Source organism: Cavia porcellus, unplaced genomic scaffold (assembly GCF_034190915.1).
Source record: "Cavia porcellus strain 051 isolate PalLab524CR breed Dunkin Hartley unplaced genomic scaffold, mCavPor4.1 scaffold_3, whole genome shotgun sequence".
In the NCBI taxonomy this organism is placed as follows: domain Eukaryota; kingdom Metazoa; phylum Chordata; class Mammalia; order Rodentia; family Caviidae; genus Cavia; species Cavia porcellus.
In genome coordinates this window covers 6,682,310-6,705,164 of record NW_026947486.1, presented here as the reverse complement: position 1 = coordinate 6,705,164, position 22,855 = coordinate 6,682,310, and the positions used below count along the sequence as shown (strand labels likewise).

The 22,855-nt window shown below is 31.9% G+C and overlaps 1 protein-coding gene across 4 annotated transcripts in view; it reads right to left on the bottom strand.

The window, feature by feature from the left end:
• Cfap47 (cilia and flagella associated protein 47) overlaps positions 1-22,855 on the bottom strand; it is a 386,549-nt gene that overhangs the window by 118,977 nt on the left and 244,717 nt on the right. For all 4 annotated transcript variants that reach the window (XM_063245680.1, XM_063245681.1, XM_063245682.1 and 1 more), the window contains 2 exons: positions 4,189-4,317; positions 1,421-1,518 (listed from right to left, as the gene is read on the bottom strand). In XM_063245680.1, coding sequence (XP_063101750.1) covers positions 1,421-1,518; positions 4,189-4,317 — 227 coding nt within the window. The remainder of the gene's footprint in view (positions 1-1,420; positions 1,519-4,188; positions 4,318-22,855) is intronic.

Here is a 22,855-nt window from a genome sequence, read left to right as displayed (position 1 = left end):
GCATTTTCTCAAAAGAGTAACAACTGTTGCAGGAAAAAAGACGTTTTATGCACTATTTAAAAAGAAGATCCATAAACTGGTTGTGGTGGCTCATGCCTATAATCCCAACACACCTGACACTGAGGTAGGAGGATCCTTGGGAGTTTGAGGCCAGGCTGGGCAATACAGTGAGCTTAAGGTTGACCCGAACCGCATAGTGGGACCTTATCTCAAATAAAAAAATTCCAGCAAATGTTTGAAAGTCTTAGAACTGTACTTGTGTTTGCAATTTTATGTTCCAAATTTCAATTTATCACTATTACCATTTTAAACAAGGAGAAATCCAGTGTTCTTTCTTCTGAGGTAGTATCTCACATTCCCAATTTCTTTAGGACCCCTTATAAAAAATGCATTCTCCTGTTTCCTTATAAACAGATTGCTCTTTAATTCAGTAATAACTTTCTATTGCAATGTATTGTATCATTAAAGCTCTGTCATTTTAAAATAACTTTCAAGAATGATTTTATGCTGTAACAATATCCATGTCACAACATACTACTTTTATTGAGAGAAATGATCCAACATCATATTAAATAAAATTCCACTTAAAAGTTGAAGTTTTCGCAAATTATAGTTGAGTGCATTTTAATATTTTAGCTATCCATTTCCTATGTCTCATTGCAGATTTATCAGCAGCCACATAACCAAATAATTTGTCAAAGTAACATATATTAAATATTTTCTTACATTATGGTTATTGGAGTCAAAGTTCGAAATTTTAAATAATGAACTATATGACAAAATATATGTACATTTAAATTACAATATATATTTAATTATGATCAATTTAAATATCTACGTTCCAGCATTAAGGTAATTAAATCTAATAAAAATAGTAGTAAAATAATTTGTTTTATATGTCATTTAAAACAAGAGTCCTATTATTTGAATTTATGAGATAATTTTGGACACAAATTTAGTAATTCTTCAATAATTCATATAAGAAAATTCCATTCTTAGTCATCACTTAAAATCCCAAATATATGAAGGTTTCTTCAAATAAGTTTCAAAGTGAAAGCCTTGCTATAAAAAACGGGAATAATTTTTACTGGAGAATTCTAAAGAGTACAGTCTTGCTTTTACTATATAGTATGTAAGAACAAGCATCTAGACCAAAGTCCGCAATAATCTAATAACTCTTTAAAACACATAGATACAATGTTAGCCACTATAAAAATGCCATATAACTAAAAGTTTTTTACCAAAGCATTTAGATTCATAGTACTCAATTTAAAAACAAAATTGCTAAGATTGATTTATCTCAATATACTTATTTAATACATGGATTTTTATGGATGGTTTTCATGGATAGAAATTTAATGCACCACAAAAGTTCTGTTTGCCAAATGACAGAATCTATGGACATTTCATGTGCTATTACCAGAGAAATACACTCCACTTCAATAATATTTTGGGGTGGTCCAGGAGAGGTGTGGATCTCAAGATAATACCAGATCCTTAAATTTCTAAGTTCTTCATCTGAAATACAAAACAAAACAAAGCCTAAGGAAACAACAACAAAAACAATACTTAATATAAGCTTCAGAATCCCATATTTAACGTACACATTGAAGGGCAGACTGAAGAGCAGATTTTTTAAAACGCACTGATTTGTTTAGAGAGCTGAGGGGACTTCTGGGTATGAGGGTGGTGCATGCCTGTAATACGAAGAACTCAGGAAACTGAGGCAAGAGGACTCCTATGTGGTCAGGGCCAGCCGTGGATGCATAGTAACTTCAAGATCAAACTGATCTACATGGCCAGACCCTGTCTCTGAAAGTGAGAGAGAGGGGGGGGGGGAGAGAGAGAGAGAGAGAGAGAGAGAGAGAGAGAGAGAGAGAGAGAATATAGTTTCATTATAGTTTGTGGACAGTAGGAGAAGCCGTTCTGCATGCCATAAGACTACCCTGTCCAAACTCTTGGTTTTATGTGTTAAAGGGATTCATCCTTATTCTTCACAAAAAAATATAAGATGTTTAACTTCTAAGTGACAAGGTAATATTATAAAGAAATATTCAATTTTTCTCTAATTGCCCAAGGATTTACATACTTGTATATAAATTGTCAAAATAACACATTACAAATTTATAAAGGTGCACCCCAGCATTATAAAAATTTAGAAGAATGAGAAAGGCATTAATATGACATTTCAGGTTTCTTGAGAATATAAAAAAGAACCCCACTAACTTAATTTGAAAAAAGCCAGAAAGAAGCTTGGACTGGATCTTAAGAAAATGAAGTTTTCACCTGGATTCTTCAATTTACTAAAGCAGAGAGTTTTGTTATTGATGATGTCTCTGGCCCTGAAGGTTGAACCACGCTGCTTGCATCAAATTCAAGTTCTTTCTCTCTATTTTCACATCTTTTCAGATTCTAGATTTGTTATTCTTTGTATTACAGCATTGAATCAGCTCATGGTTAAGATGTTCTTGGATCAATATGTCGTATGCATATTTACATTAGCATTATTTAGAAGATTTCAGAAATTCTTATGCTACAATAATTTACTTACGTGGGCGGGCTGGACTAGTGGTATTCTCAGTGTCTCTCCTAAAAGTCTTCTCTATGTGTGTATTGGTTTGCATTGCACTACATTGTTCTGTACTATATTATATGGCATTTTGTGACATAACATGGCACTGAAGGCCACACTGTGTTATACTGAATAGCACTCTCTCAATGGACTGCTTCTGAACCATCTTGTAATATAATATCTATATGCTATCCTAGTATAATATTTTAACTACCAAAATACTTAAAAAGTTGGCGAATCTGAGAGACATTCAAAGCAGTCAGTTTGAAAAGGAGAAATAGAAGCACTCGTGTTGAATTCTTACTCTAAATGCCTTAGAAGAGTTCTTTATGACAAATTTACTTCCTCAGTTTGAATTGTCTCCTGTACTTATTTATTTTTCAGGTAACAGTTCATTGTCATGAAATCATCAATGTGTAAATAAGTTTACCAAATATACAATGGGATAGGGAATTATTGAAGAAATCTCTTCTCAATTTATATGGGCTGCTCCTTCGATTTTTTGAAAATACTTTAAAGGATTTCATAGCATTTAAATGTGACTTCTGAAAAATAATCCCAAATATTTAAAATGTAGTTCCCTTCTAGTTATCTCAAAGCTGCTTTACATGAATCTTTACATTGCTTTAACCCACAGTGACTGCACAGAGAACAGATTGTGGAAACAAGAGGTATATAGAACCAGAGATTCATTTTTGTTGCTATGAATATAAAATATAGTAGAATTACTTTAGAACAGATCAGAAGAAAAATGTTCACATTATCATCCCTACATGAAATCCATCACATATGTTCTTTGGTAAAGTAACTAAACAGTCTTCTTATCTGACTATAGTAGTCACGGTTACCTAGAGTGATAGAATCAAAATGGGTACTGTGTTACTCAAGGTCATCCAGAGGAGTGGAAGCAAAGCTGTGTGTATGTGCACGAGTGTGTGACTGTGGGTATCTGTGTCCCACCACTGATTCTATTTCTCTGAAGAATCTTGACTAATACAAATTCATTCAGTAAAACTTTTCTTTTTTGGTGTACCTATGTCTCTTCAAATTTCTGCTAATGAAATCTATTATAATAAACACTATTTTCCTTGCTACTGAGGCATAAAAGAACAACTATTCCAGGCAACTGTTTCTATTCCAATTTTTTATCATCACATTTTCCTTTATATTTATATCAAAAATATGATATTTAACAACATCCAAAGAAGGATTTAAAGTATAGGAAGTGGAAGCAATAGCACCAGGCTTCTTTGACATATAAAAAGATTTCTAACATCTTCTAAACTGAAATAAGTAAAGTATACTACATGTTTAAAATAATACACTCAGTATTATATCAGAAATTCTGTATTTTTTAATGATAGAAGAATTAGTAAAATTTTTACTTACATAATGGTATGAAACATTCAATTTTAAGTTTTATAATCCATTCATATTAATAGCAATAGAAATCCAGAAATAAACTACATAAAATTAATTTTGAAATAATGCAATAAAATGCTTACAGATATATGCATTACAAATTTACAGATGTATTACACAAGTATATTATTACTTTAAATTAGTGATGATGTAGGTTCATGTATGCTAATCATGAAAATGTATAATGTATTTACCTGGGACTTCCTTAAAAATGGGAGAAGTTTCTGATACAACTAATGGATTATGAAATAATTCTTGGTCTTGATATATCTCTTCCTGAGAAACATCATCATTTTTGTTTTTAATGGAAAATGAAATTGTACCTACAACACACGAAAATAGAATGTCTATTAACCAAGGAGTAGTTTTGAAAATGAAAGCTTTAAAGTTACTTTGGCTTGAAAGTTAAGAAATATAAACTCAAAAAACCTGACAGAGGTGTAGAAAAATTTAACTAAAAATTCAAGAAAATATTTTCAAAATCTTCATTGAAATTATGATTTTCAATAGATTTCCTTGCAGCAATTAAGAATAATTGGCACAAAAGAAAGAACTACTTCAAATTTCAGAAAATGTAATCACCCTGAATGATTGTTCCTAAGTCTTAATAATCTTTTTCTCCATTGCTGCCTTCAAAGTGTTTTGCACATTGCTCTCCTCAAAATTAATGGCTGCTTTGAAGTGTAAGACATTAAACTATACTACCTGCTATCATTCTCAAGGTACTATAGACATCTACTTGACACAAGATGACCACACTTCATTTAATTTCAGAATTGTGCAGCTGTGCTATTAATGATTTCTTCTCAATTACTTCAAATATTAGTTTAGATGTTTAACTTTTGCATAAATTCTCCAAAACCCTATTCCATCTAATGGCTGAATATATATGTATTTGAAAGTTTTGTATATTTACATACACGCATTCATCTACATGTACTTACACTAATCTAGGCTCCACAATCTGGGTAAAGTGAATAACATAAATTATCAAAAGTAACTAAAGGGATGTCAGTCACTGACCCACACAAATCTGTGAAGAGTAGAAAACTGTCATATCGTTTAAAATTTTTAAACCAGGAGTTGCTTTTCATGCTTGGAATCCCATCACCTGGGAGTCTACCCATCTGGACTACATTCTGTATTGCTACAGATATATATCATGTTTTTAGCATTACGGAAACACTGTCTCCTTTTCTTCCCCACCACTTAAACATATTAGTATTGAAAAACTATTATTGTATTTATTCCCATTTAAAGAAGTGAGATGTACCAACACTATACAGATAAGCTGTGAAAAGGCATTTTTCCAAAATTAAAAATCAAATCTTGATTTCCTTAGGAAATATATACAGATATATTTTTATTACATAAAATTCAAGTAATGTCAGTATAAGAAATCTTTTATTACTTTTAAATTTGTTGATTCTTTATCATGATTTTAACATATATTTTTTCATTTAATTTCAATTGTGTTACTTCTTTCTGTATCCACTTTTATGTTGGTATCTTTAAAATAATCGCCGCTTAAATGTTTTATATTTAATCCCATAACCATTAATATATATTGTCATTACATGAGATGACTACTGAACATTTAAATGTTTTAAAATCAGTGTAATGAGTAATTTACATGTTATGAATGTTTACATCCACATATTACTCATTTGATAAGCCACTATATATTTTCTGCATCTCTCTCATTTCCTTTCTTTCTTTTATAGAATTGGACAATTTTTATCATTTTCATCTGCCTTACTTTGAAATATCAAAACCACTTAAGATTTAGGTTGACAGAATTTTTTTTTACACAGCTTATTTTTTAGGTAAGTCTTATTGTACTTTGCTCAAGGTTGATCAGCCAGCAATAATGTACCTGGAATTTGAAAATGAAGAATCTGGTTCCAAAATTCATCCCATTATTGTACAAGGGAGGAAATTATAAATACAAGAGCATAAATTAGTGCAACTGAGACTAAGAAAAGAACACAAAGATCAATGAATCAAAGAGTAGGTTATTTAAAAGATTAAGTAAAACTGATAAACCCTTAGCCAACCTTATCAAAAAGAGGAATCAAAAGACTCAAATTCATGAAATTAAGAAAGAAAAGAGTGAAATCACAATAAATCCTGTGGAAATACAGATCATAAGTACATATAATGAGAACCTGTACTCTAATACAATGGAAAACACAGAAGAAATGTAAAAATTATTAGACACATATGAATTTCCAAAAAGAATAAAAAAGATATAAAAACTCTAAATAACCCACTATTAGCCAATCAAATGGAAAATATCATTAAACTCTTACCAACAAAAATATTCCAAGTCTTGAATGAGTTTCTGTTGAATTCCACGAAAATCCTACAGAAGATATAATGACACCATTCTTCAAAATATTTAATGAAATTGAAAGGGAAACAATGCTCTCAAAGCCATTCCTGGAAGCAAGTATTGCCCTAATACCAAAACCAGAAAAAGACTCAACCAAAAATAAAGACTAAACGTCAATCTCCCTAATGGATATATACATAAAACTCCTCAGTAAGGTACTGACAAACAGAATGCAGCAAAGTATCAAGAGTATTCACCATGACCTAAGATTCCCAGGGATGCAAGAATGGATCAACATGTAGAAATGAATAAATGTAATACACGATGGCATCAAAAGCAAAGGCCAAAATCTCATGATCATTTCAGTATATGCAGAAAAAGCATTGCATAAAGCACAATACTCACTTATAAAACATTACAGAAAATTGGAAAACATGATCTTTCTCTCACTTTGATAAAAATCATCTATGACAAACCAAGAGCCACTATCATACTAAAAGGTCAAAAACTGTAAGCTTTCACTCTAAAATTAGCACCAAAATAAGATTGTCCACTATCATTACTCCTATTTAAAATAGTTCTGAAAACATTAGCCAGAAAAAATTAGACAACAAGAAGAAATAAAGAAAGGGAGGAAGTCAAACTATCATTATTTGCCTATGACATTATATACTACAGAGGGGCCACAAAACTCCACCAAAATACTTGAATATTTAATTCAAATTTAGTAGTGTAGCTGCATACAAACTAGACAGTCAAAAAGCTACAGGATTCCTGGACAGAAATAACAAATGAAGAGAGAGAAAGAGAGAGATTAGGGAAAAACACCCTTCAAAATAACATAAAAAGTTTTAAGAAAAACATTTAGAATTCAATATAACAAAGGAAGTAAAAGATATTTACATTGAAACCTATAGTACTCTGCAAAAGGAGAGCAAAGAGGGCATCAGACAATAAGTTAATACCTCTTGGGCACATGTAGAAAGAATCAGCATAGTAAAAATGGGCACACTCCCAAATTTGACATTCATATTTAATGAAATCTCAATCAAAATACCCTTAATAGATGTTGCAGTAGTAGAAAAAACATTTCTAAAATTAATTTGTAACTAGAATAGCAAAAACAATCCTAGGTAACAAAGGCAAAGCAGAGAACATCATAATCCATGATTTGAAATTATAATAAAGCCACTGTGAAAAAAACAGCATGGTACTGACAACAGAAAGAAACAAAACAAAACAAACAAACAAACAAACATAGACCTGAGTATTATAAAATGCAAGAAGAACTCTAAACACACAAATCACTTTATCTTTTACAGTGGGTCCAAGCACGTTTAACGGAAAAAAAAATAGCCACTTTAATAAATGGTGCTAGAAAAACTCAATTTTCACATGCCCAAGACTCACTTTCTTAGTTCATAAACATACCAAAGACTAAAACTAGGTCCATGTCTCTTATCAACTAAACTAAAATCAAAATTGATCAAAGATCCAAATATTAAAATAGAAACACTAATATGCTAAAGAAAATAGATAGAACACTTAAAGACATAGGTGTAGGCAAAGATTGCAAAGTCCTAATCTTACACAAAATATTACAAAGAATCAATAAATGAGATCTTATTCAAATAAAAAGCTTTTCACGGCAAAATAAATTTCCAATAGTGAAAAGACAACCCACAGAGTGGGAAATAACTTTAACTAGTTCTCTAGAACATATAAAGAACTGAAAAACATTTAAACCATCCCAAATTTAAGGATCCAATCAAAAGTCGGCATCTGAGATGCCTATATACTTCTCAGAGGAAGAAATACAAACAACAAGTAAATATATGAAAAAATATTCAACATCGCTGGTCATTCGAAAGACACAAATTAAACCAATTCTGAGATTTCATCACACCCCAGAAAGAATGACTATTATCAAGAAATCAACCAATAACAAACATTGGTGGAGCTATGAGAAGAAAGTAACCCTTCTCCACTTTTAGTGGGAGTGCATACTGGTGCAACTACTGTGGAAATCAGTGTGATATTCCTCCAATAACTAGGATTAGAGGCTCCATTTGACCCAGCAATCCCTTTTCTGGATATCTTCCCAGAAAAAAAAAAAAACAAAAAACAAACAAACAAACAAAAAAACACATCGTACCACAGTGATCTATGTGCACCCATGTTTATAGCAGCACAGTTTATAATAGATAAATCTTATAAACAACCTAGATACCCATCAACCAAGAGGGGGATAACAAGATGCATTTTTTAAAATACATACAATGAAGCACTACTCAGTGTTAAAGAAGGACAAACGAGACATTCATAAGTAAGTGGATGCACCTTGAAACCATATACATAAGTGAAATAAATTGGACACACACGTATAAATATTGCATTGTTCATTGGTGTGAGAAACCAAAAGGTTAAATAATAAGTATATAATAAAGTATATAATAGGTATGGGAAATATGAAGAGACTTTTTAAAACAAATTGGAATTAGGGAGAAGGAAAGGGATGAAGCAAAATGGAACAAAATGATGAAAGAAGCATAATTTGGAAACAAAGCTTTGTAAATAAGGATGGGAAGAGGGGTTGAAGGGAAAAATGGAGATTGAAAAAAAAAGAGGAACCAGGATAGATCATCGATCCTCAGCGTTTTCCCCCATGGAAAATAAATATACAGTGGGGTATTATAAACAAATTTGTGCCAAAAAATGAATAATTTAGACAAAAAGACAGTTTCCTAGAAACACATGATTAAAATTGACATAAAAAACAGAATTCAAATAGTATTCAAAAACTCACTAAAAGTGAAAAGCTCAGAACTAAATGTCTCCACTATGGAATTTTACTAAACATTTAAAGAATGAATGCCAATATTTCTCAGAAAACTGAGATAGAAGCAATACTTACTGTGTCATTCTAAGAGACCAGCATTGCCCTGACATTAAACCTATATAGAGACTCTGCTAATAAAGAAAACTAAAGTCCAATATGCTTATGAACAATGATAAAATCTCAATAAAACACTGGCAAACTGAATTCATCAGCATATTAAAATGGTTGTACAACAGAACCCTAAAAAGTACAAGCCTCTGGGCCTTAGAGGAGGCTGGGTAACTTTCTAAGGTCACACAGTGAATGGAAAGATATATCTAGGCATATTTCCCTGGCATGAAGCATGAGTAATGGCAAACTGTCATATTTAAATATGTCACAGAATAAATAGGCTTTTGATTGGAAAGACAATGAAGTCATTTTCATATTCAGAAACATTTAATTTTTCCTAAAGCAGTAGGTTTTAGATACTGTTCATTAGTCAACTAAACTATTTCAATCCTTAGAAAGTTTTCAAATATCAATTTTCATGGCAACAGTAAATCTAGCAAAGCCTTTGCTGTCTCTGCCTGTAGTTTCCTCACAACTATCCTCCTGTCTCCAATGGCTTTAGGTTTCACTACGTTCCAGCAGGAAGGCACAAAGCTCTTAAGGAAAAATGTATGTATGCGGAGTCATGAATTTTTTTGAATGCACACAGATTCAGGCAAGAAGTTTCATTCATGTTTGCTCTGTGGATGTTATAGTACATATGATTAAGGACATTTCAGTAAAAATTTGTTTCTCTAACCCATGCCACCAAACAAAAATTGAGAAGAAAGATTAAGATGGCCTAAAGTATTTTTGCATAACACTCTTTCTCTTTTTACCATTTATTTTTCACGTGGATTTTGCTATGTTGCTCTGGTTGGCATCCAACTTCTAGGTTCAAGTAACCTTGCTGCCTCAATCAGTAGCTTTGAGTATCAGCATGTGTTGTTGCATCCATATCCCCTTTTTGTTTCATTTGTTTTTCTTTTATTAAGTTTATTTTAAGAGCATTTTCCCTTGTTTTATTTACATTCACTAGCAGTACCAAAAACAATATGGAAACGCAAAACTACGGAGCTGATAAATAACAAGAGCATGGGACTACCGATTAAAGCAGTGATGGTTCAGATGACTACTAAAAATGCATATTTCTTCCTAATGTACATAAGGTTGATACTGTATTTCAATAATATAAAAAACTTCCCCCTTCCAGATGTGGAGGCACACACCTGTAATCCTAGCAACGTGGAAGTCCAAGGCAGAAGATAACCAGTTAAATGCCAGGTTGAACTACAGAACAAACCTATGTCTCAAAAAACAAATAACAATAACAACAATAACAAAAAACTTTCTGCTCTTCAATAGACATTGTGAGAAAAGTAAAAGGAAGGCCACAAACTAGAAGAAAGTTTTTGAAAACATATATTTAGTAAAGTATGTGTGTCCAGAGTACACATGTACACAGAGGTGTATTTCATTTTATTGCACTTCATTTTTGGGGTAACCTGGTTCACAGGAAGTCGTTTGGTGCCATTATACTAAGAGCTCATTTGACCTTCATCAGTTTTCCAAGGAAGCATTTTTAAATTAGAGTCTTTACATGTTTTTAGACACAATGCTGTTTCAAAATTAATAAATGGTATAGTGAAAAATATAACTTTCATATGTACTTAGAAATAAAAATATCATATGATTAGCTTTACTGCAATTTGGTTTAAATGCAATAGTCTGAAGCTGAACCTACATGCTATCCAAGATATTTCGAAAGTCACAGAATGTAACAATTAGAAAACAACCCAAAATATTTGTGTCAGCTAATGTTCAAATATTTGAAAAGACATTTCAGTAAATAATATATAATGATAAGACAAGAACATGGAAAGATCACTAAATCAAACAGTGATACTACCAACTATTCTTTTTGATGAACTAACAGAGAATTTAGTAGTGCAGTTATCTATCTTGCACACATTAACATGCATATAGCTATATGTGTATACCTACATACACACAATCTTTTCCTTTCTTCCTTTCTCATTTCCCCATCCCAGTTGTTTTTTCCTCTTAAGCATTTTCTTTCTCTTTCATTATTACAATATCTATTGTACATTTTTATCTTATTCTTTTTTCAGTTCATTATCATTGTTATTTATTTTTAACCTAGAGAGATAATATATTTACAAATATGAGTCTGATTTATTTCACTTATGAATATAGTCTCAAGTTGCCTCCATTTACCTATAAAAGACTCAAGATTATCCTTTTTATAGCTCAGTAATATTCCATTCTATAAAAATACTACATCTTTTTTATACATTCTGCAATTGATCAGAATTTTGGTTGTTTAAAAATAAAAAACGAATAAATTAGAATATGGCAAGATGTGTAACATTGCATTTCATCACTAAAATGCAAATTAAAAGCAGACTATATTATTGCTATACTAAAGACTAAAATTAAAATTACTAACCCTAATAAGCAAAGCCAAGGAGATAAAGAAACTGAGATTTCCATACATTACTTACAAGAATGGAAAATTACAACTTCTTTGATAATTCTCTGGCAGTTATTTTAAATAGTATGAACTCAGATATGATATGATCTAATTGTTCCACATATGTAATTCATAACATGGAATACAGGCATATGGTCACACAGGCTTATACATAGATACGTATAGCAGTTTTATTTTTAATTGGCAAGACGCATGGTGAAAACCCTGATGTCCAGCAATGGATAAATAAACTGTGATTTACTCTTCATAGAATACTTTTCAATATTAAAAAGAACAAACTATTTATACATGCACCATATGGATATATCTCAAAATAACTACCTTGTACAAATTAAAACAGATATATTAGAGCACACATCTTATTATCACATTTTTATACAGTGCCATAAAATATGTGCTAATTGACTAAAAACAACCACTGGTTGCCTAGGGAAACAGTTGCTTGAGGTGTGAGGAATAGTAAGGACAAAAGGATTAAAAATGGGCTTAATATAAGTTTTTGGGGTGATAGATATATTCATTATCTCAATTATGTCAAAAATTCCATGTGTGCATACACATATATAGTACACACATATATACAATTTCTCAAAGTATTAACTTTAAGGATATATAATTTACTGTCAAGCACACTTTAATAAACCTGTTTAAAAGCATACTGCATGCTTCAGAGATTATATGTACCATTCCCTGGGAAGCACTGCTCATAAAAATGACAGAAATTGTGTTCTACTATCCCAAATCTTAAGTTTGGTGTAAATACGATGTACAAGTAGAATTCACAATCACTTATGGGGGATCATTCTTGCAGGAGGCAATGTCACATGCAACATAATTAAATAAATATAATTACTAATGCCACCTTTTCTATATATCTGGGAAACTTTTATTCTATGGATCTACTATATCTTTCCCCTGTCACCTTTTCAAATTTCTATTAAACTATTGTGTTCTCTTAGTTTCATTAAGTCAAGTATGATTCATTGGTATCAAATACAGTCATTTAGAGATTTATTTGGATTTACCACACAATGAAGTTGGTCACCTGATCATTCACATGAAATTTTAATTTATTTATGTTTCATCTTAATGTTAACTTATTTATCACTTATTTTTATGTTTTTTCCCTGAGGAATTTTAATATTAAGAAGCATTTTTAAGTCTCTATCCATATAATAATTAGAGGATCGCTTTTCATAAAAGTGTAGAGTATTCAGAAACAAAGGCTTGCCAGTATTTATAAACCATTTTGAAGTATTTTTGTTCATAAAAATATTTAAGATCAAAAAATCTTCTCAAATTTCAGGGTCTTAAATGAATTCTTAATTGTCTCTGACATGAGAAAAACAAAGACCCACTAGATTATGTTTTATTTAACTTCAAATAACTCCCCACAATATACACAAATTCAATTAGCCAAGAAGAATACATATGCACACAAGGTAAAAAGCCACAGAAAGAGAGCATTAGTTAAAAAATAATTTAAAAATTAGTAAAAAATTAAAATATATTAAGACTATAATTAGAATATCGTAAGTGGTATAAGCAGCTGCTAGATCCTTCTGCATAAAGATACCTGAATTTCTATTCACTAGACTCGGGTGTCATCATTTGTTTTGCACTAGTGATATGTGTGCTGTGTCCATTTGTTGAGGATCTCATGGTTAACACTGGTGTTGCAGGAATATCTTCCCTTCAGCCTGACAGAGAACATTTGCTTGCAAAAACTACTTTTCTTCAAAATTTTAAATCATCCTTGATGGTGCTGTGCTTCTTTATTGCATTCCTGTTATTGCATGACTAAATATACTTCATAATAATTTGAAAACAATTTTATTTCTGAATCATAACTGCTCCCATTCAATAGTGACTAAATACTTGTTGCTGTATGTCCATTGTTGGTCTAGAAGCTAATTCTGGCCTGGTAGTCAAAGAACAGATTGTATTGTTAAGAGGCAGAAAATGCAGTATTAAAATAGTGTGAGATGTGTATGTATGCATGCACGTACACAGGCACACAATTGCACACATACACACAAACTAGAAAACAAACCATTTTTGTTGATTTTGCATGTCTTAATTATTAGTGACTTTCAAGTATTTTCTGTCAACTCAATTAGTTATGATTGATAACTTTTTAAAATTTGTCACTGAAATTCATACTGACATAAACACAAACTTTAATATTTCATATTCTTTCATATATTACTAATTTCTTACAGGTGCATGATTCTTACAGTTTTGCATACATGTATTTTTTGGTTTTTGTTTCTGAAATACTTAATTGTGCAGTAGTATTGTTTGAAGTCCTGAAATACTTGCACATTATTTAATTTGCAAAAAATCTAAGGATGGCTCACTTAGGATAGAACAAAAATATATTAGTCTATTATGGAAGAAAGACAACTCAAAGACTTCTCACTATAAAGAAAATTATTTTTAATAGCTTAAAAAGTAACACTTAGCATTTATTTTATAATAATAAAACTGAAATCAGTATTATGGACCAATTTAATATGAAAAAACTGCTTTCTCAAGCTAATTCTCTTGTTATGAGGATCTTTCCTCAAGAAAAAAAATCTAAAGACACACACATACACACACACACACACACACATTCTTAGCTTTATCTTGAAAGATTTTCAATGGACTACATTAAGAAATCATCACAATCAAATTTTGACTTCTGAGTGTGCTCTTGTGCAAAACAATAACAGTGAAAGAAAATAGAATGGTATGAGATGAACAGATTTACCATTGTACTGTGGTGAATAACATGAATAAACTGTCCAAGTTTTAAATGAAAGATGCAAATTTAAATGGAACTATTTTTGCTCAGCATCAGATTCTGAAAATACAAGTGAAAAGCCATGTCTCTTAACATACATAACACTGGAAATTACATTTTGAACTGAATTTGTCATCTTAAAGCTGACTCTTTGAAAAACACTACCTTTCAAGAAAGTGTATCATTTCAGAGAGGAGTAGAATATCAACTAAAATCTATAAGAACACCTATATTTTCACATTAAATATTTCGTATTATTTGACATTAAGTACAAGTTTAAAGAAAATACATTTTTAAAAGCCTTTACCAAAACTGACTAAAATCTTGTTTGAAATTATCTGGATGAAGTTTTCTTCTGGCGGCACATTAGTAACTCTAATTTCAACATGCCAACATCTAAATGCAAATTTTTATAAATGAATCTTGGTTATATTCTGTAGTTGTGCTGAACTAAATGTACAATCACATTTCAGTGAGTGAAAATGCACTTTTGGATGTTATCAAACAAAATACAAGGAGATTTGAGTGGGCTATACGGGGGACTGATTCCAGGACTTTCACACTGAACTAATCTCTAGCTAATTTTATTTTTTATTTTGAGAAAAGGTTTTGCAAAATTGCCAGGCTGGACACAAATTTGTCATCCTTTTGCCTCAACCTCCTAGAGTGCTATGATTATAGGAGTGTTCAAGCATGGCTCTTTAAAGTGATTATTGATATTGGTAAAATTGCTCTTTGATTCCTACTTTCTTCTGCTACTAGATTACTAAGAATCATGGATAATTTTTTAAAGGTTTATAAGTAAAAAGAATCTCATGAAACTATATCAAGAATGTTCAAGATAGAACCTAAATTTATAAGTATAATGAGAAACTATCTTAAATGTTGGTCATTTGTATTTAGTTTTCTATTGTGGAATAAATAAATTTAAACAAGGTTAGGGGACTACATAACACTTGGTTCTCGTAGTGTTCTATAATATCTATAGACTTGCTACCATAAGTATATGGAGTACATGTTGTGTAAAAATATTGTTGTTATATGATAATCAAACAGTTTTAGGCCATGCGGCCATGATAAACATTAAATTCTCATAGCCTGAGTTTGTTTATATATTTAAATGACTAAAAAATTTCATAAATGATTTTTATAATAGTTTCCCAGTTATACTGTTGCCAACTTTGTGACTAAGCATGATGCTCCATTCTCTCTGTCTCTGTTTCTGTCTCTGTCTCTCTCTCTGTGTATGTGTGTATGTGCATGCACACGTGCGTGCGTGTGTGTGTGTATGTATGTTTATCTCTGTGTCTGTCTGTCTTTCCTTATTTGGTCAGAAATAAAATGATTTCAAATATTTCTAAAGTCTGTTATTCTTGGAGAAGAAAGTATGTTTGTTGCTCAAAAGTCATAATTCATAAGATGTAATTATTAAGTTTTATCCTTAGTGTTAAAAAAAGTTACTACATGGTAAGAATGAGGAAATGTTGTTAAAATACACTTTAAGGATTGTTATCTCCATAATGTGCTTAAAAATATGTTTGAAGAATCTTCTTCCAACTAAAAATCTTGAGTGGCTCACACATAGACACTGAGTAACCCTGCACCCTCTACAGCAATTCATCACTACAGTTAACTTTGTTTTGAGATATGGCCAAGATTCTTGGCTTTAAGTGCTATAAATGGAAATCATAGAAAAACATCAGCAGTAAAATAGCCTATATTTATGTGGTTTGGAGCTCAGATTCTACACTGTGGATTTGGACTACTAAATCCCAAATTAATTTCTTAGCTCCACAACTCTGGCCATAGTAGGGGATTTAGCACATCAATGCAAGTTTACATAGTGATGTCTGTTGTAAATTTTTTAAATTACATGAGTAAGCTTATGGAAACTGGCTTGATTAGTACGACATCCACATAAAGTGTTCAGAACTCTCATGCTAGAGACATAGGATCTATGTAGATTATAAAAGAGGAATTGTATCAAATTATCAGAAAAATGATACATATTCTATATTGTTACACCACTTTAATTCTTACACAGATATGTTAGTTTTCTTAGTACTGCGTTAAGAATGAGCTTCTCAAAGTAGAAGACAGTCTACTATTAGACAAGAAAAAGGGAAACAGGACAGAGAGAAGGGTGTAAAGTAAGGTTATAAAGGGGTTTTGTATGATGAAATTTGTTACACTCATGTATAAAATACCACATCAAAACTGAATATTTTGTAAAATATATAGGCCCTAATAAAACATAATTTTAAAAGTATGAATCCCATTATTGTAAACAAGAATGTGATCATTTCTATATCATATTTATAATCCATATTATTTCACTATAATAAAATTTAAGGATTACTGTTATAAAAGTACATTCTAAGGACTAATGCCATTTAAATGAAGCTGAGGATAGGATTTTGGACCTTGAGGACACTGTTATAATTAGTGATCATAAAAGGATAGAACTTTTAAAAATAACAAAGCAGCATGAAATGACAATCCAACAGCTCAAGATGATGCCCAGAGAAAAAATATAAGATTAATAGGCATCAGTGAAGGTGCAGGAGTCAACGCAAATGACATGACCAAAATATTCACAGAAGTAGTAGAAGAAAATTTCCCAAACATTGGGAAAAATCTGATATGCAGACAATGAGGCATATAGAATGCCAAATAGTCACGACCAATTTAAATCTAAACACAGACATATAAAAATTCAGGTCTCAGACATACAGCATAAAAGCAGAATACTAAAAGCTGTTAGAAAATAGATGCAACTCATCTCTGAAGGAGAGCCCATTAGAATCACAGCAAACTTTTCAGCACAAACCCTCAAGTCAAGATGAGCTTGAGTGAGGTATTTCAAGCCTTGAGAGAAAACAATTTTCAACCCAGACTGATGTACTCAACCAAATTGTAATTCAGATTTAATCGATAGACAAGATATTTCCATGACAAAAAACAACTGAAGAAATTCACATCACCAAGCCAATCTTAGAAAGAATATTGAATGACATCCTAGATAGAGATAAAAATTACCTCAATCCCCAAAACAGAAAGAAACCACCAGGTAGCACAAGCAAATAAAAAAGGGGGAAAAGGAGAAAGCAAACAACTTAAATGTAACATGGCAAAGTCGAGCCAGTACATATCGGCGATATATATAAATGTAAATGACCTCAGTTCACCTATCAAAAGAAACAGGTTGACAGAATGGATCATGAAACATGACCCCACAATATGCTGTATAGAAGAAACACAACTGACCCAAAAAAGGAAACTCATACATTAAAATTCAAAGGAAGGAAAACAGTATTCCATGTAACAGGAACGCAGAAAAACACTGGCATAATAGTTCTATTTGCAGATAATGTGAACTTCAAACCCAAAGTGATTAAAAAAGATAAAAAAGGTAACTACATACTCGTTAGTGGAAAAATTCAAGAGGAAGAACTAGCAATTATAAATACATATGCACCAAATACAGAAGAACAAAACTACATAAGATAGATACTAATGGACATGAAAATTTATTTTTTATTTATTTATTTATTTTTTTTTTGCTTTTTCGGTTTTTTATCGGTACCAGGGATCGAACTCACGACTGCCTGCTTGCAAGGCAGGAGCTTATGCCGCTGAGCTAAATCCCCAGCCCCTGGACATGAAAATTTAAATATACAAGAACACAATTACAACAGGGTACCTTAACTGCCCATGTCATAAAGAGATAGGTCAAATAGACAAAAAGTTAGCAAAGAAATAATAAAATTGAATCATACCTGTGAACAATTGGACTTAGTAGATGTTTACAGAGTATTCCACCCAATGACATCAGAATACACATTGTTCTCTGCTGCTCATGGGACATTCTCCATGTTAGAACATATATTATCCCATAAAACATTACTCAGCAAAGGTACTGAAATTATCTCATGCACACTGTCTGACCATAGTATACAGAAATTGGAAATTAATGGCAAAAAATTGCAAAACCTATGTAAATAGATGGAAATTAAATAACAAACTTTTGAACAACCAGTGGGCTACAGATGACATTAAAGAAGAAATAAAAGCAATACCTACAATTCAATGAAAAAGCAGAAACAACATACTGTGGATGCAATGAAAGTGGTCTTAAGAGGGAAACATAGAAATAAATTGTCATATCAAGAAAACAGAATGAGCACAAATAAAACCTAATGCTTCATATCTCAAGCTTCTAGAAAAACAAGAGCAAAGCATAAATCCAAACCTCATAGATGACAGAAAATTATCAAGATTAGAGCAGAAATCAATGCAATTGAAACTAAAAAAATACAAAGAATTAATGAATCAAAAAGCTGAGTTTTTGAGAGAAACAAAATTGACAAAGCTCTAGTGAACCTCATAAAGAAAAAGTAAGAAAGTACCCAAATATAGACTGAAAAGGGGGAAATTACCAAAGATCGTATGGAAATTCAAAAGATCATGAATACCTACTTTGAAAATCTCTACTCTCCTAGAGTGGAAAACACAGAGGCAATGGACAGATTTCTAGAAACATATGAACTACCAAAGGTCAAGCAAGAAGATATAGCAATTTTAAATAATCCAATATCAGCTATTGAAAATGTAATTAAAAACTTACCAACAAAGAAAAGCCTAGGTCCTGATAGATTCATGGCTGAATTCTACAAGAAATTTAGAGAAGATTTGACCCAAATACTCCTTAAACTCTTCGACGAAATTGAAAAGTAAGCAATCCTCCCTAAATCATTCCTGGAGGCAAGTATCACTCTCATACCAAAACCAGAGAAAGACCCAACAAAAGGAGAACTGTTGACCAATCTCACTAATGAACACTGATTCAAAGATTCTCAGTAAAGTACTGGCAAATAGAATGCAGCAAATCATCAAGAACATTATATGTCATGACCAAGTGGGATTCATTCCAGGAATGCAGGGATGGTTTAACATATGCAAAACAATAAATGTAATACACCACATCAACAGAACCAAAAACAAAGACCACACGGCTATCTCAATAGATGCAGAAAAAGCTTTTGATAAAGGTCATGATAAAACCCTTCAGAAAGTGGGAACACAGTATCTCCTTCAATCTTATAAAGGTCATTTATGACAAACCAACAGCCAACATTATTCTAAATGAACAAAAACATTCACTTTAAAATCAGGAACAAGACAAGGATGTCCACTATCATCACTTCTGTTGAATGGAATAGGAAACACTAGCCAGGGCAATCAGACAAGAGAGAGAAATAAAAGGAATAAAGATAGGGAAAGAAGAAGTTAAATTATCACTATTTGCAGATGACATGATACTGTATATAGAAGATCCAAAAAATTCCATTAAAAGACTATTAAAGGTAATAAACAAATTCAAGCAGTGTAGCTGGATATAAAGTCAATGCTCAAAAATCAATAGCATTCCTATACACAATGAAAAATCTCACCAAGAGAGAAATTATGGAAATATTGCCATTCAAAATAGCATCTAAAAAAGAAATACTTAGGAATCAACCTAAGAATGTAAAAGAACTACATGCTGAAAATTATGCTACACTAAAAAAGAGATTGAAGAGGATATTAGAAAATGGAAGGATATTCCTTGCTTTAGGCTAGGAAGAACCAACATTGTGAAAATGGCCATACTCCCAAAATTCTTATATAGATCCAACACAATCCCCATCAAAATACCGTTAACATACCTCACAGACCTAGAGAAAGCACTGCTAAAATTGATTTGGAAACAGAAGAAACCTATAATAGCAAAGGCAGTTTTGGGCAACAAAGGCAAGGCAGGAGACATCTTAATTCCTCATTTGAAACTATACCACAAAGCCACAGTAATAAAATCAGCATGGTACTGGCAAGGAAATAGACCTGAGGATAAAATACAACGGATTAGAAGATGCAAGCACAACTACAAAGACACTCAGCCACCTGATATTTGACAAAGGAGCTAAACATGTTCACTGGAAGAAGGACAGCCCTTTAGTAAGTGGTGCTGGAAAAATTGGCTCTCCACATGCTGAAGACTGAAACTACATCCGTGCCTATCACCATGTACAAAACTAAAGTCTAAAGGGATCATAGATCTATATATTAAAACAGAAACACTAAATGTACTGAAAGAAAAGGTAGGTAGAAATCTTCGAGAAATGGTAGGCAGAGAATTCATAAACAAAATACAAACTACACAGGAAACACTTCAAAGAATTAACAATTACGATCTCATATTATTGAAAAGTTTCTGCACTTCAAAAGAAATCACCAACAGAGTGAAAAGAAAACCCACAGAATGGGAAAGAATTTTAGCCAGCAACTCCTCAAGATCCTCTCCTAAAAAGGGCATCAGTGATGAACACACAGTTCTCAGGTGAAGATATAAAAATGGCAGATAAATACATGAAGAAATGTTCACTATCACTGGTCATTTGAATCACTGGTCATTTGAGAAATGGAAATTAAAACAGTATTGAGATTTCATCTCACTCCAGAAAGAATGGCTGCATCAAAAAATCCACTGATAACAAATGTTGGTGAGGCTGCTGGGAAAAAGGAACACTGCTCCGCTGTTGGTGGGAGTGTAGACTGGTGCAGCCACAATGGAAATCAGTATGGAGATTCCTCAGAAGACTAGGATTGGAAATTCCAATCAACCCAGCTATTCCCCTCGTAGGTATTTTCCCAGAAAAACTGAACAAGTCATATCACAGTGATATATGTGCACCCATGTTCATAGCAGCACAATTTGTAATAGCCAAATCTTGAAAACAACCAAGATGCCCATCAACATCACAGTGGATGAAAAAGATGTGGTATTTTTAAACAATGGAATATTACACAGCTATAAAAAGATGATCTTGAGGGTTTTTTTTTTTTTGTCTTTTTCATTTTTATCGGTACCAGTGATCGAACTCATGACTGACTGCTTGCAAGGCAGGTGCTTATACCACTGAGCTAAATCCCCAGCCCCAATCTTGAGGTCTTTATAGGCAAATGGAGACAACTTGAGACTATCCTCATTAGTGAAATAAATAAGAATAATATTTATAAATAAGAATAATGTTTACAAATATCACATTGTGTCTCTAGTGTAAAAAGTAATAAGAAATGTAAGAGTAACATAACCTTAAATGTGTAATTTCTGTTGTAAAAAAGAGAGGAAAAGAAAGTGCTCTAAAGGGTATAACTGCATCTGCGTTTAAATGTGTAGGACTGATAAACATATTGCTGAGTTTTTGTTGGATTGTTGAGCAGGACTGTTTGCAGTCTCACTGTTTGAATATCCACTTTGAACGTTTTACTTTTGTAACTTGAACAACTATTTCTAAGAGGGCAATAAGTAATTTATCAGCTAGTGATTTCTTACTCTTTATTTTTTGAAATTATGTATTATTTCTACCCTTTTTCTGTTTTCTTTATTTTCTATTTAAATAAAAAAGTCCAATCAAGAAAAAGGCAACTTCAATGAATACATACTTTTCAGAATAAGAGGTGCAAATGGCCAACAAATGATGTAAAATAATAAAAATAAAATGCATCATTTCTACTCATTAGAGAAATGTAAATGGAAACATAATCGAGGTTTAGTGTTACTCCAGAAAGAGTAGCTATCAACAAGTCTGAAATAAATTGGAAATGCTTGTTATGCTGCAGTAGAAAAAGAAACTCTTTTATGTTGGTGATGTGGATATAAACTAGTACAACCATTATGAAAATCAGTGTGGAGATTCCTCAAAAACTTAAAAAATATAAATTTTATTGTCCCAGCTAGACACTTTCTAGGTATCTTTCTGAGGGTGAAAAAGATAATGTATTGCAGTGATATATGCACATATATGCTTCCAGCAGCACAACGGGTAATAGCTAAATCTTGCAAGCAGCCTATATGTACATCAAGACGTGAATGGACAAAGAAAATGTAGTACATATTTTTATACAAGGGAGTGCTACTTTGCCATAAAGGAGGATACACTTCAGTCAGTAGTAGGAAAATGGACGTACCCTGAAAAAATAAAATTAAGGCAAACATAGCCAACATATAAGCTTAAATATCCTTGTCTGTTACATGAGACTCAAAGCATAAATAAAGAGAAAAACAAAGAGTAAAAGGGAAATGGAAGATAGATCTTTTGCAAATAGGAAGGAGACCAAGAGATGCAGGAACAGGGGAAGGAGAGGAGTAGGGGAAGTGAAAATAATGATGTGTTATGTACATGTATCAGTCCCACACAATTAATTTAATGTCCTAATAAAAATATAAGTACTCTAAAACAAGTCTTTCTCAGAAATACTGCCTATGTTTCTAACTCTGTGCTTCTCTATATATTCTCTATATCAAATACACA